The 14,540-nt window shown below is 37.4% G+C and overlaps 1 protein-coding gene across 1 annotated transcript in view; it reads right to left on the reverse strand.

The window, feature by feature from the left end:
* Positions 1 to 14,540, reverse strand: part of THADA (THADA armadillo repeat containing) — a 163,115-nt gene that overhangs the window by 109,090 nt on the left and 39,485 nt on the right. The window contains exons 24-26 of the mRNA XM_018085265.2: positions 13,573 to 13,686; positions 12,359 to 12,481; positions 11,589 to 11,680 (exon numbers count right to left, since the gene is read on the reverse strand). Of these exons, the coding sequence (XP_017940754.2) occupies positions 11,589 to 11,680; positions 12,359 to 12,481; positions 13,573 to 13,686 (329 nt within the window). The remainder of the gene's footprint in view (positions 1 to 11,588; positions 11,681 to 12,358; positions 12,482 to 13,572; positions 13,687 to 14,540) is intronic.

Below are 14,540 nucleotides of genomic sequence, written 5' to 3' on the forward strand. Positions count from 1 at the left end.
CAGTACATAGATAGGAAGATACAATATTTACATCTCAGATACTTTGCAGTTTAACAACCTCAGTGCTTTCTCATATGCAAGTAACTTTGCAGAAAAGCCAGACGACTATGTTAGAGTACAGTCCATTCACAAAAGGTTTCATTTTGATGGTTAGAGACAGCAGCCATGTTTTAGCACTCACAAGAAAGACTGACAAAAGAGTGTTTGTGTAGAGACATATACATGAGTTTCTTTTCCATTTTCACTCAGGTTTTCCACCTGAAAAGATGTTCCATTAATGAAAAATTGTAATACGGAGGTATCTTCTGTACTATGTCAGACAGAATCAAGTGACACCCATCACTGTTAACAATTCTCTGTGTCCCCCTGAGTCTAGACTCTGGAGCAGGAAAAACAGGGAAAAGAAACATCTTTCACAAAATATAGAGTTCATATAAATTGGCAAGAAGTTATTTTGAAGGCATGTGATGATATGACGGTCAGAATTTAATTGCTAGCAATAAGCACTCAGAAGACAAGAGTGAATCACAGCTAAGTTCCAAAAAAATCCAACAACTAGTGATAGGAGTAAAAATTAAAAAAAAAAAAAGAAGAAAGGCATTACTCAAAGCAGACTGTAAATCTATAAAACTTCAAGGAAAAGTCTATGTAAACTATATATCATTCTTAAAAGTGTTGATAACGTTTCTTCAGAAAATATGCAAAGATCAGTCTTACTTTTTTCTGAAAAATAACCTAACCCAGAATCCCTTATTATTCTCCATTGTCAGCAGTTTTTGCATTCATTTAGCACTAGTTCTTTGGCTTTTATCAATTTTCAGAGTAGTACCCGGGATGGCTTAAGTTAAGCTAAAAATCATGTACTTACCAGTTTTCATTTCATCTGCTTTGTGGAAGTATTAATTACCATCAAACTTCTAGAACCAAATTCATAAATGCTGCTGCAACCTCTGACATGTCTGGTCATTATACATTATGTTTGTCTCAGTAGCAACTTGATTCTGCATAATGCATAATCTATGTTTGTATAACTATTGTCTTTCTAAATAAATATTCCATCTTTATGCACAGCAAGTATGTAGACTTTTTAACTGCATTTTAAAAAATACATTTAAGAATAAAACTATGGACGTTGCAATGTTCTTTTTAAAGCTGTTCTGTACACTTAACAGAATAGTCCAGGAGATTAAAATTCTGCTGTGACACTGGGGCATAAGTATCGTTTTACTGCAACGTGTCAAAGATCACCTGCTTCTGTTCTTTCATTTATTTTTCAGAAGAACAAAGCTTTATAACCTTGTAGGTTGGTTTTAGTAACTGATATGTTAGAGAACATTTGCAGTAAATATGTTAATATTTGAGTACAGCATAGGTGAGATTTGGAGACAATCTTCTGAGGGCAGCAAGGGTCTCTGGTGCTCTTTTTGAATATAAATATTGCTAACATCTCAAGTCAGCGGACAAAAGTATGGTCAGATATTTGACAGGAAAAAATAATATTATATTTAAAAAGAAAAAATAGAACTGGAATGTGAAAAAAATATAGATGAGACACAATTAGAGAGATCAAGACCAAGAACATAGTTTTAATGAGATTATAGAAATATTGTCTCCTGTATAATCTACTCGTGTTATACCAATCCTCATGGTGGAATCATTAACCATGACATGTCACATAATGCCACACATATGTCACATATGTCACTGCTCTTATGTTAAAGAGCAGTAATGCAGAAACAGAATCAAATTTACTCCTTGCACTGCAAGGACAATTGCTGTTGGAAGAACCTGAAAACCAGGACAGAATTTAGCAAATCTGTCATTCAAAAAAGACAGATTTATATAGATAATAGACATTTTACATATTTGCTTCTCCTGATTTCATTGAATTATTAAAAAAATCCCACAATGCAACTTAACTAGGCTAACTTGTTTTTAGTCACCCAATTTCGCATTCCTGTTCTTTCCCTGAAAGGGATCTGAAAGGATGAACAGGTAGCTCACACTGTCTTGAAAATCAAAAATCTCCATAAGAATTGCAGCTTTCACTTCACTTGAGAAAAGAGAGGTAGAATCTTAAATTTATCCTAAAACGACCACATTATTGCCAGCTCAAGGAGGTAATCTTCAAATTCTAAGGCAAGCACCATAAACAGAGTTTGGGAAGAGTGTACACACTGTTGAAAGGCTCCAACTTGCCAGCTTTCAGTTTCATATACAAAAACAAGTAAGTAACAGAAACCAACCTAAAAACACTTGTGCATAAATGCACAGAGAATCCAAGAGTCTAGTGAGAACTGGAATCTGTTCTTATTTCCTAGGGAAAGCAGATAAACTATATTTTCATTCAGGAAAAAAAACTTTAAAAAGGACTAGAAAATGCTGTACTTGACAAACACGTTCAGCTTTGCTCAGATTTCTCATTTGGAAACTGAGGCAGTACAGCTTGGATAAACAAAGCATTTGGGCTGGACCACCAGGTCCAACAGATATCAGTGGTTCAGTGTTTGGTTGTTGGCTGATAACCAGTGGAACACTCCACAGGTCAATTCTGGGGCCACTGCACCCCTCAACATTTTTATCAACAACTTGGTTGAAAAGAGATGGAAAGCACCCTCTGCAGATCTGTAGACAGCACTGAATTAGGGGGATTGGATGAAACACCAAACAGCAGAATTTCAGTATAGACAGACCTTGAGAAACTTAAGGCTTGGGCTAACAGAAACCTCATGCAGTTCAACAAGGAGAAACAACATTCAGCACCTGGCTGAATAATTCTGAGCATCAGCACAGGCTAATATCAAACTGGCTCAGAAACCAACAGCCCCATGGGAAAAAAAACAGGGGTTACAGTGGATGCCAACTTCAGTAGGAGCCAATGGCACATCCTCACTGCAAACAGGACAAACTACATACTGGACTATGTTCATTAGGATGAATGCAGCATCAGATCAAGCAGTGAGGCTGCACATGAAATCCTCCATCAAGCTGGACTGCCAGGTTCAGAAGAGATCAGAACACACAGGAGAGGGCCCAGCAAAGAGCTGCTCAGATAGACAGGGCCTCGAGTACCTGTCCTGTAAGAAGAAGCTGAAGGACACAGGTTTGCTCTGTTTGACAAAGAGGAGGTCCAGGGTAGATCTAACAAAAACCTACAACCACTTGAAGGAATTAAAGACTAGAGAGCTAACCTTCTTGCAGTAGTTGCAGACAGTACAGAAAGGACACAAATCATAGCTTGGAAATTTCAAATTGGGCAAGGGGAACAGTGCATTTGAACATACTACTCAAAGAGTGAAATGACCATCCTTAGAGGTTTTGACTCATCCAAAGACACTGCTGACCTGTACTGCCAGCAGTCACACTTTGAATGAGAACCAAGAAAATAGAATAAAGAGATCCTTTTACTGTCTGCATGGTTCCACATAGCTACTACCCACTCTGGCACCATGATTTTAACCTTGTCTTCTTAACAGATCAGTGTTTTTCTTTTCTTCCTGTATTTCCTGGCCATCACTACCTACTGTAATTACAGTGGACAGTAGTTCCTGCTTTAAACAACAAAAATTCTTGAGATTTAACAGGTTTTTAGTAAGTTAGTAAATTAGTCTTCAATTCAGCACAAAGTTTTCCACAACATACACTAGTATTTCAAATACTAGCTTGATGTGAAATAAAAATAACCCCTTAAAATTTTGTTTCATTCATTCAGAAGTATATATTTATGAAAGCTCTTGATTAGCAGTCCTTCTGGAGGATAACCAGAAAATCATCACTATTTTTTTACTAAGAGATTAAGACAATAGCAACAGGCAAGTTCCTTCAGAAATAGAGATTATATACAAATTTTAATTTGCTTCAGATAATTTCATTTAACGAACACAGGTATGAGCTAAATTCCTGAAATCACATACTCTCTCAGGACTCCTGACAAACTGCTTTCAAGAAAACATTTCACACGTATAAGAGAATTTTAGCACTGCCATAGAAGACAAAATGGTCATGTAATTTTGTGGGAGGCTTCAAAAGCCACAGTATTTGAAAAAAAACAACTGTAAAAAAACCTGGTGTAATACATCGGCTAGTGAAACAAAGAGGAAGGATACAGAAGATTACTGCATACTTGTTTTTCTAGACCTAACATGATACAGGACACCTCTTCAGTGACACAAAGGCAAAACTCTTCCGTAACCTCATCAAATTAGTTACAAAACACAATTCAAATTTCCTTTTTCCTCTATATGAAATGAAAAACACTGTGAAGAGAAAAGAAGAATCATTATAAAGATTCAGGTTTGCACCTTTAATAAAGCTGTGGTGACTCTGTACCTTCAAGAAATCTAACATTTGTTTTGTTAGGAATTAGAAAATACTTAAATCCCAGAACAGTAAGCAAAATAGTTTAAGTTTACTACTTGAAAAAACATTCTTTTATGCTACACACACCTAAAATAAGTACTTAAAAGGAATATGCCACTATATCTTGGCTTTCATTTTCCTTTAGATAGTAGTGCTAGAATAAACATTCTTACTAGTTTACGCTGCTGTTTTATGAGGTTAATAACTGAACTGCCAATCAAGACCTTTATAAATACAGTAGTTAAATACCTTCTGCTTTAGAACCGCTTTTATTTACAAGAGAGCTAGCCAAGATTTCCAAAGGGCTGCATGGTCTGGTTTGCTTTGATCTCTTAAGTACAAGTTTTTTTTATACCTCTTGTTTTGCTATTTATTACACTCTTTGTGTAATCAGGTATAGAAAGAGCACCTGCATAGAACAAATACATCAGGAAAAGTGTGACTTGGAGGAATAATTATGCAACACACAGTTCACTAAAATAACTTGTGAAGAGCACTTTTCCAAGAGCATTTTTGGTGCTATGCTAGCAAGAGAAGCAAGCGTACAATGGGCTTAGAATAAAAACAAGGGAACAACCACCCAACATCAGATACAACCGGGCACCAATATTAATCATCACTCAATTCTGATATACAAATGTACGTCTATATATGCATGTACCTAAAACTATATCTAAAACATAGTTTAAAGTAAATATTTTACATATAATTACTTTTAAGACACATTTTTTAGAAAGTTGAACTATGCATATGCATGAGTGTGCATATGTTTATGCACATAAAAACGTACGTACACACACAAATATAACTAAGAGATATGTATAGATCTCTAAAAAGCCTCCAAGAACTCTGTTCAACCACTGCCTATAACACTATTTTCTTTAATCTCTTACCACAAAATTATCATTGTAAATTTTACCTCCGAATAACCCACACTTTGTCGCTGTCTGGGAGTATTCTGAAGAGTACCTGCTTTTTAATTAATATAGTGAAGTTGATGAACAAGGGATATGTACATTATGCATGGATCAAAACAGAATAATTACATCTATTCATATTAATGAAAACTTTTATCACTACAACAGAAACTAAATTACCAACCTGTGTGGTTAGTTTACAGTAATTTTTGTTTCACAGAATGTATTTTACTCACTTAGTAGAAATAAATATTAGCATCATGCCCCTAATTTATTTAAAACAAATGAATGGACTAAAGTTACCCCAGGTCAGCACATATATTTTTAGGATGTTTCACTTTGGGTAAACTTTCATTCATGTCACTTTACCACGATCATTGTTCAATTTTCTGGTGCTGACTTAAGACAGGATGTTATGAAGATATTCCCGGTTCAGGAGAGGACAGATACACATTTGCACACCAGTGATTTGTGTTTTTAGGCCTGAAAAACACAGACTGGGGTTTATGTAGGACTGAGGCTTATTATTTTTCTGACTTTGTATATACAAGATAAAATCTTGAAGTAAAAATGGTTCTATAGCATTTTACCTAAAAGACAGAAACACACATTGTGTTCCTAAAATCTGCAGAAATTATACAGACAGAGAGCATCCTCAGTCTCAAGGAGGGCAGTCTGTATTTTCTGCTACAGGAAATTTTAGATAGTTTTAGATTAGACTTACAAAACAAACAGAGTAATTGAAGTAGTAACATAAAGGGAAATAGATTTTTTTAGGAGCTTGTTTTCAAGTTGTTTCTGCACAAAACTTTCATACATTTTACCTTCAATTTACAAGTTAATAGCACCTTATCACCATTATTTTTACTATAAGGCACTTAGAAAGCTTGTTCAAAATTATGTTTGAACAAGTAGATTGTTGTTGAACTGTTAATCAGTAAGAGCCGTAACAGTTATCTGAGTCAGCCTGAACTTTTGCATGTTTTCTTGAGACAATTCTGAGATTAAGTCTTCTATATCTGTCAAAGTCAATAAAAAAAAAAGAGAGCCAGAGCATTAAAAACAAAAAAGTTGAACCAAATAACTGTGGCCTATTTTTGGCAGATAGAAGGGGAAGGGATTTTTTTCCTTAACAAAAACAACCCCCTCAGAAGGCAATGTACTGCACCAAATCCTTAATAAGTACTTCGCAAAGCATTCACTGGAACAACTGTAGCGGCATGGAGGGAACAGGCTGCAGAAGGTGACACAGAAGGAGATAGAGGAAAAGGACCACAGGCATTTAAATGGCTCGGTCATCTCATGAAACCTCACTGTCACTGACACAGTATTTCAACTGAAAAGCTGCAACAGGCCAAGGTTGCAAGAGAAAATCCACTAGGGAATCACTAAGAAGATCCAAATAAAGCAATCCCAACCCTTCCCTTTGCAGCACGCAGTCCAAGAGGTACAGAGCTCAGAGGCCAGTTTTGTGAATCAAGCCGTACTTGTGTTTCCCTGCTGGAGCGGGCACAAGAGGCTCAGCACTCTGCTGCCTCAGCGCTGCTCTTCCTGGGCCCATCGCTGCAGTCACATCCCCTCACACAGAGCTGTACCTCAGCTGGCACCAGGACCTCTGCCAGTGGTGTGTCTCCCAGTCAGCACTGAGCGTTCACAGCGCAGAGTCAGGCTGAGTATTGCCCCCAGCGAAACTCACCTAAGGGCCATCCCACTTTAGAACACTGATGTGCCATTACAGCTTGACCACATTAGTGCCACCAAAGTTTATTTTGGCTTATCCCAAAATAGTACTGGCCACTCCTCTGTGGGCAACACAGACTCATCTCACAAGTCCTATCAGAGCCTAGTATGATGCACTGCAAATAAACTTGTTAAACAGTTGTTAAGACTGACAAAACATCATTGATGTAAGACAGATTTTTCAGCTGTTAAGTTAGATATACAGGACACATGTCAGCCTGCCAGGAATGGAACATTCAACAGGAATCATGTGTATTTATGTTGTATTCCAGGGATTGTGCATCCACAAATTCTTTGGGCAACCTGTTCCAGTGCCTCACTGCCCTCCTAAGAAATTAGGAAGAATTTCTTCCTAATATCTAATCTAATCCTGCCCTCTGTCAATTTAAAGCCATTCCCTATTTCCTATCACTACATGCCCTCATCAAGAGTCCCTCTCCAGTCCTCTTGTAGGCACCACACTGAGCAGCTTGTTGAAGACCTAAGTACTACACTTGGTTTAATACAAATTGATTGAATAGGACTTTAGACAGCAGTGAGTTCTGTACATCGGTGAGGTTTTTCTCTCATTTTATGAGATAGTCACTTCTGGTTTTCCTGTGCTTTTTTTTTTTTAGGATGTGCATGATCAGGAATTGCCTTTGAGACAATTTGCCATTTGACATAGAACAAACTTCAGTCTTTAGAGTAATAAAAGAGGATCATCCTGGTTTATCTGAAAATTGGAATATAGATGTTGCAAAGTCCTCAGAAAGAGCAACCAATGGACTGAGGTAGAGGCTGGGGTTAAAAGAAAGAATGTGGGGCTTTGAGCAACTGGTCTTGTGGAAGATGTCCCTGCCCATGGCCAGGGGTTGGAACTAGATGGTCTTTAAGTTCCCTTCCAACCCAAGCCATTCTATAATTCTGTGACTCCAGAGCAGCCTGTGGGAAATGTGCCTGGGGGCCGGGCCATGGCAGCCTGCTCTCCAGAGCCTCTGCCAGGGTAGACGGAAGGTCCCAGTGCACAGTGCAAGTGCTGAGCAGCAGCAGGGCTGGGGAACAGCTCACAGCTGATACCACGGTAGCTAGGCAAAAATAGGGTGCAGACTTAGTATCTTCCAAGTGTGAAGTGGTTGACTACACTAACATAAATACCTGCGCTGTGAAGAGCTCAGAGAAGGGTGGTTATTTTCTCTAAAGTACACCGTGACACATCTATATGCAGAGAATACATTCTATTCATTCATGGTTGGGCTTCGCGAAAGAAGATTTGGGAAAGGCTCTATTCACATTTGTTACAAGCACGTTGGTGGCTAATAAGGCCAATATGAGACAGACATGTCCGATTGCAAAAGGCACAACAGAAAGACTCCTTAGGTGGTGTATTCTGCAAGACACGATTCTTTCTGCGTTGTCTTTTCTCCTCGAGAGTGATCCTGCGTGCGCTCTCAAAGGAAGCAGCAGTGTTATAGATGGTGTGTCTCCAGACCTCCCAACTGGAGGCCAGAGTAGACCAGTTATGGTGATCAATATGGCTGAGGCTGAGATGTTGTTTCAGGGAGTCCTTGTATGTAAACAGGTACCAATGGGAATGCTGCAGAGACTTCTTTCCAACCCCTCCTCACTACTTTGTATTATGTGGCTATAAATCTCATTCCAAGAACACTAGATTCCAAGAAGACTAGATTTGAAATTATCATAGCATTTAAGAAAATTATATTCCCAAATTAAGTATACAAAACCTAAACTAAACCCTCTACTGGTAAGTGTTAACTAGACCATTTTTCAAATGTAAATTCTCTGAAATTCAGAGTATCATTTAGCCAAATGCACACACACATGTATATACATAATAACACACACACTTGCAGCAGCATTAGAAGTTTTGATACACTCTTTCTCAGAAAGAGAAAACCCAGAGAAGATTTCTGTTTCTAACTTTCTTTTCACTAAAGAGATAAAGCTCAACCTCGATAGTTGCATGGATAACTGTAAACAGTCTTCACACGACTTCTCTCTCTTTGACTTGCAAGAGCTGCACAAAGTTGTTCTTTTTCACATATTAAATTTCCAATTTATCATTTTTCGTCCATGCTAAAGTTAAAAAGATGGACTGATACTTTATGCTCCAGCAAACCTTTCTTCTTAAAGCCTACACAAACTCTCCATTACCCCAATTTTATCAGTTTCATAGGAACTCTTCTTGAGAAAACAGTCAGAAAGTCCATCCTTTTTTAGAAAGATGCTCAGAATACCCCAGCAATAAGCCCTGATGACCCAAAAGAGACAGATTTAACCCCTTAATCTAAAATTAGAAAAACTAGAAACCTATACAGTGTCCCAATGGCAGCATTAGAGAGCTGGTCTCCGGACAGACTGCCCCCTTAATGCAAACAGAACATCCTGAAGGCAATAGAACAAGCAGCTCAAACCCAGATGACTTTCACACAAGTTCCTATAGATTAAAGTTGCTAAAAAATGCCAGTGCTTTTGAAGTAAATTGCCATATTTAGAAATGGGGGGGGAAATTACTTTGTTGTAATATATGAATTCTGTTCTGGCAAAACACTCAACAAAACAAGTTTAGAGCTCCCTAAGTGCCCAAGCACAGCTGCACCCCAAGGATGTGGCTGCAGGGAGCTGTGCAGCAACAGTGACACCTCGTGGTGCCAAACTACGGAAACACAGACCTATCTCCTCCCAAACAAAACCCACCTTACACCCACCGGCAGGGTTCTCCAGTAGAGCCAGGAGTTAGAAATCAAATCTCTGTCTCCGTTTTCATACCTCCTGTATCTCAGTGACCTGTCTTTAGAAGTGTCTACCCATTCCCTGTTTCACTGTATTGTCAACTACATGTAGGAAACAGTAGAAGTGACCACATGCAATGTTTTTTCAATAAATTTAATTGAGCTATGTAGAAGATTCCTTTCCTTCATTCTGGTATCTCCCATCCCCAACAGATGCTCAAATGCATTACTTTCTGCAGCTTCCCAAACAGAAATCTCAGATTCCATATGTCATCACACTCCATGCATTTGAGAAGTCAGTTTGCCTGCCCACTGCAGAAGTTAATGCGAAGTTTTTCCCTGGGATACAAGCTTAAAAAAGCCGAGGTGTGTTGTACCTCCTTCAGTAAGTGCTCAACATAAAAATAAAAAAAAAATAATAAAAAAAAAAAAAATTAAAAAAACCCCCACACCCACAACCAACTTTTAACTGCTGTTACAAAACCGATGTGAGAAGGCAAGAAATAAAAAATGCTTTTTATTGCTCTCCTTGGGTTTCAGGGGTTATAGGAGTAAGTCCCAGGTTTGGGCAAGAAGTGATTTGAGTTTATGACTAAGTAGGAATAATTTCATGCAGTAGGGGAGCTAACATTTCAAATCGTTTTGGGGGAAGTCATTTTCTAAGGGAATTCTCCCTCCAGTCTCCCATCCATATTTCTTCCTCATGTTCATACATGTATATTAACTAATTTTTTCAAGTGATACCTGAAATCAATTGTTTTAAACAGCTAAAATGGAACCTATCTAAAAGATGAAAGACTGGTATCATCCCAGGACATTTAGTTTGTCATAATATGCATGAAAATTGTATTAGCTACATAGATCAACAGTAAGAAACCACTATATAATGAGCAAAAAAGGTTGGAATTTTTCAAGGTAAATCGTAACAATTGCCTTCTTTCAGAAATTGCATACCTTGCCTGTGATGTGAAAATCCATTAGGAATTTCTGAAATGGTTACCATAATATCCATACCGTGACCACTCCATGGCCCCACAGGCTTACCCAGGAGTATTTTTTAATGAGTTTATTCTGCGTCCAGGGTTTTTTTCACATCCCCGCTAGAGCAGAAACCTCAGTTATAGAGCACAGGGCATGGACATGCTTCACTTGCTGCAAAAGCTAAAGGAAGCAGCTGAAGGCCAAAGAAAACATGGGGGTACTTGTGCACTAACTGGAGGGAGCAAAGAAACAGGAATGCTCAGCACTAGGGAGTTTTAGGAGTCAGAGGAGAATTGGGTTTACTTAAGAAAGGGAAATAGTAGAGGATTTGAAGCTGGACTACAGAATCCAAGGGTAGAATCCCTTGGAAGAGAAATGGCTTTGCAAGCTGTAATTTTTGGAGCTTGGAGGAAAGAGACATGAAAGCGTTCTAGAGTTAGAAGACTAAAGGGAAAAATCTCAAATCAGTAGGGGTGAAATTGCCTCCAGGCCTGCTCTAGAGGGAAGCCAACACAAATGTAACCACTGTTCCTCTTCTCTTTCTCACCCTCTCCTTGCTGTCAAGAGCTATGGGGGTTAGTTTGTGGCCAAAAGAGCCATCAGGCATTTGGAAGAGCCACTGGTGGCAAAATCTCTCAACACCATTCCCCTTCTGTGAAATTGCACACGAGTACAAATTAACTTTGGGTTTAACAGGAGACGTTTTTGGCCCTACCACTTACTTCTTGGCAGCACGGTTTAAGCAGAGCTAGATGTTTTTGTAACATCAAGTATATCCATAATGCAAGCAACATTCATAAATTGTTGTTGGCTAAAGTCATGTTTTGCAAACTTACAATTCATACAAAGTGAAGCTTACCTGTTTTTTTTTGAATTTTCATCTTTCTCTCTTTTAACCCCAAAAATTCTTGTAATCAGAGCACTAAAAAGAAGTGTAGATGAATTTCTTACCTAAAGGGAAAAGGAAAGAATATGAACTACGCTTTAAAAATCCCTTTAAAATGTACTATTTTTTTTTAAATACAGACACTAATGTACAGTCAAAACCAACAGCTGAGTGAAAACGTGCCTACTCCTCAGAGGTCAGCACATGAAAACTATTAATTCAGCACATCTTTCCAATCAAAATGATACTAATAGAAAGTTCAGATACTTTGGAGATGTCCACATTTAATATAAAGGATACATCCAGATTTCTAGTGGTTCAAAGCACTCACTCTTATGCATAGCAGATCATGAAACGTTCTACCTGAATATGCCATACGGAATCCTTTACTGAAGAGCAAAGTAACAGTGAGAATGAAAGTAAATGCACTCCTTACTGGCTCGGTGCACTGATTCCAAATTTAAAAGCTAGACATATTTTTACCTATAAGGTAATCTTTGTCCCTACTTTTTTATGAATATCAGCACTTCACATTAAGAAAAATTAAACGAAACCAAAAAACATGACCAAAACTATGACTTTTTTGCAGGTCCACGTTATTTTTCACTGTACCTTAATATATTACATCATGTAACATTCCAGAAATTGTGATACTGCCATTTATAAACATGATGAAACCTTCACTGAACAGTACCACTCTATATCCTGTTAAATTAGAGAAGCAAAATTAAGAATTAACTTACTGCCCAGACAGGTGACATAAACCCTAGAATTGATGCTTTTATTCCATCTGCAACATAAGGCATGATGTTTTCACCTAAACGTGTATCCCTATACAGTGCCCGGAGGATATTTAAAGCATGAACCTGTGGTGGGAGTAGAGATATAAGAAAAATATAGATTCATTGGAAGATATCTTAAATTTAATATATGTATCTACAGCATTGAACATGCACAGCAAAAATAATCTAAATACACATTTACAGCACTTTGTTTCCATATTAAATATAAGAAATACTGCTACTAAAAAATACATTAAAATTGTTCAGCATTTACAGCTTAAAAATATATTCCTCTAACAACTATAGTCCAAGGCACTGGAAGCAAAGGCCAACATTCTTCTTTCCTTAGCTTATCATGGCTGTAAAAATAACATTCAAAGTTTAGAATCATCTTTTCCAACATTCTTGACACGCTGTAGATACTGTGAGAAAAAATAAACTACAACTCACAGGAGGACAATATTAAGCTAGAACTGACAGCCAGGCTCGCTACACCATATGGAGCATTGTCTGATATTTCTCTTCTCTCAGTAAGGGAAGATGGCAATCCGTGTAGCTTCACAGGCTTTGACAAGGTTACATAAATTTATACCAGCAGAAGATCTGGCAGAGCCATTAGGACATATTTCTATGTATTGTCAACAAATTATGACTTGTACTTACAAACAGTATTTCATAGCAACATTTTGAAGATAAAGGTCTTGCCTTTAAAACATATTTCAGTATTCCAAATGTATGTATTTAAGGTTTTGAAGTTACTAAGCAGGCATAAAATCACTTTTCATGTAGTGTTTTACTCCATACAATATGATTTATGCATAAATAACTCACTTATTTACTCTAAATGTAAACAAAAGCTTGCTTGTTAATTCTCTTGTAAAAAGGAAGTTACTTATCTATTTGTTTAGAAATAGTACAGGCAATAAACTGATCATATATGACTACATTTGCATAGAAAAAAACCTATGAAATTATGCCCAATCCATTTTTTAGAATCTTATACAGATTGCAAATGCCAGCAATTTCATGACCTCTGCACAGGCAAACACATTTTAAAATCAGCTATAGATACTAAAATCAGAATGTCCTATTAAAAACACAGGTTTTCCTTAACTGTTTGAAATAGCACAAACACGTTTTTGACATTTCCCTTTTGATGAGAGGCTGAATTTTACCTGTGGAATTACACTTAATGATTCATTCAAAGGTGTAGCCAAAGATATCAATTCTGCCATTGTCATTTTCAGCAAATCTGTTCTGCTCTTCTTGGGTTCTGATGCTAACAAAGCCTACATAAAGTAAAAAAAGAAAAAAAAATCAGATATTTCTATCCATTTTTACTACCAACTCTGCTCCACATTCCTACATCTACCATATTACAGCCTAGATTTTGACCATACACAAGGACTAAATAAAAATTTGCAAAAAGTAAGTTTCAGTTTCAACTCTTTGCTTTTTCAAAGCCTTCCAGCATCCAACTTTACAGTAGGAAAACATTGCTCATGCACTATTCATTTGCCTAAGAAACTCGCTTGTATACAAGAGAAAAATTTATCACAGAGTAAAAACATTATCGTACTTATGACAGCAAAAGTATCTGCCATATTATACATACTTATATTTCCTAGTATGGACTTTTTTTTAGTTTAATAACATACATCTGATAAGGGCTGGCCAAAGAATAAATTCTGGTTTGCAAACAGGATAAAAAAAAGCAGCACATTTTAAAAAACAGATAAGAGGTGCATCCATCTCCAAATAGTAGTTCAGTGCATAGGACATCCAGCTGAGATGAAAATACTCTGATTTAGTAATCTGAAGTTCAGGACTGGAGGTAAAACAGTCTTTCTCTCCTTGTCTGGTACCGCTTGTTGAATTTGTCCAAGTCAGTACAAAGGGATAATCATAAATCACTTATTTCTAATAAAAAAATTATTATCCATTTGTGCTTTGGGGCCCAGAGTCTGCTCAGCATCAGTAAGAACCAAATGGATCAGCTGCAAGCCAAACGAAGTACAGAGGTGAGGCAGAAGCTCAGGACTAGTCACTGTCAGTTTATCAGTACCTTTAATGATAGAAGAAAAAGGGGGGGGAGGTGTACATGAAATATAAAAGAGAGTGAACTGAAGACTAAAATTTCATA

Source organism: Manacus vitellinus, unplaced genomic scaffold (assembly GCF_001715985.3).
Source record: "Manacus vitellinus isolate BGI_N305 unplaced genomic scaffold, ASM171598v3 scaffold_8_pilon, whole genome shotgun sequence".
NCBI classification, from domain to species: Eukaryota; Metazoa; Chordata; class Aves; order Passeriformes; family Pipridae; genus Manacus; species Manacus vitellinus.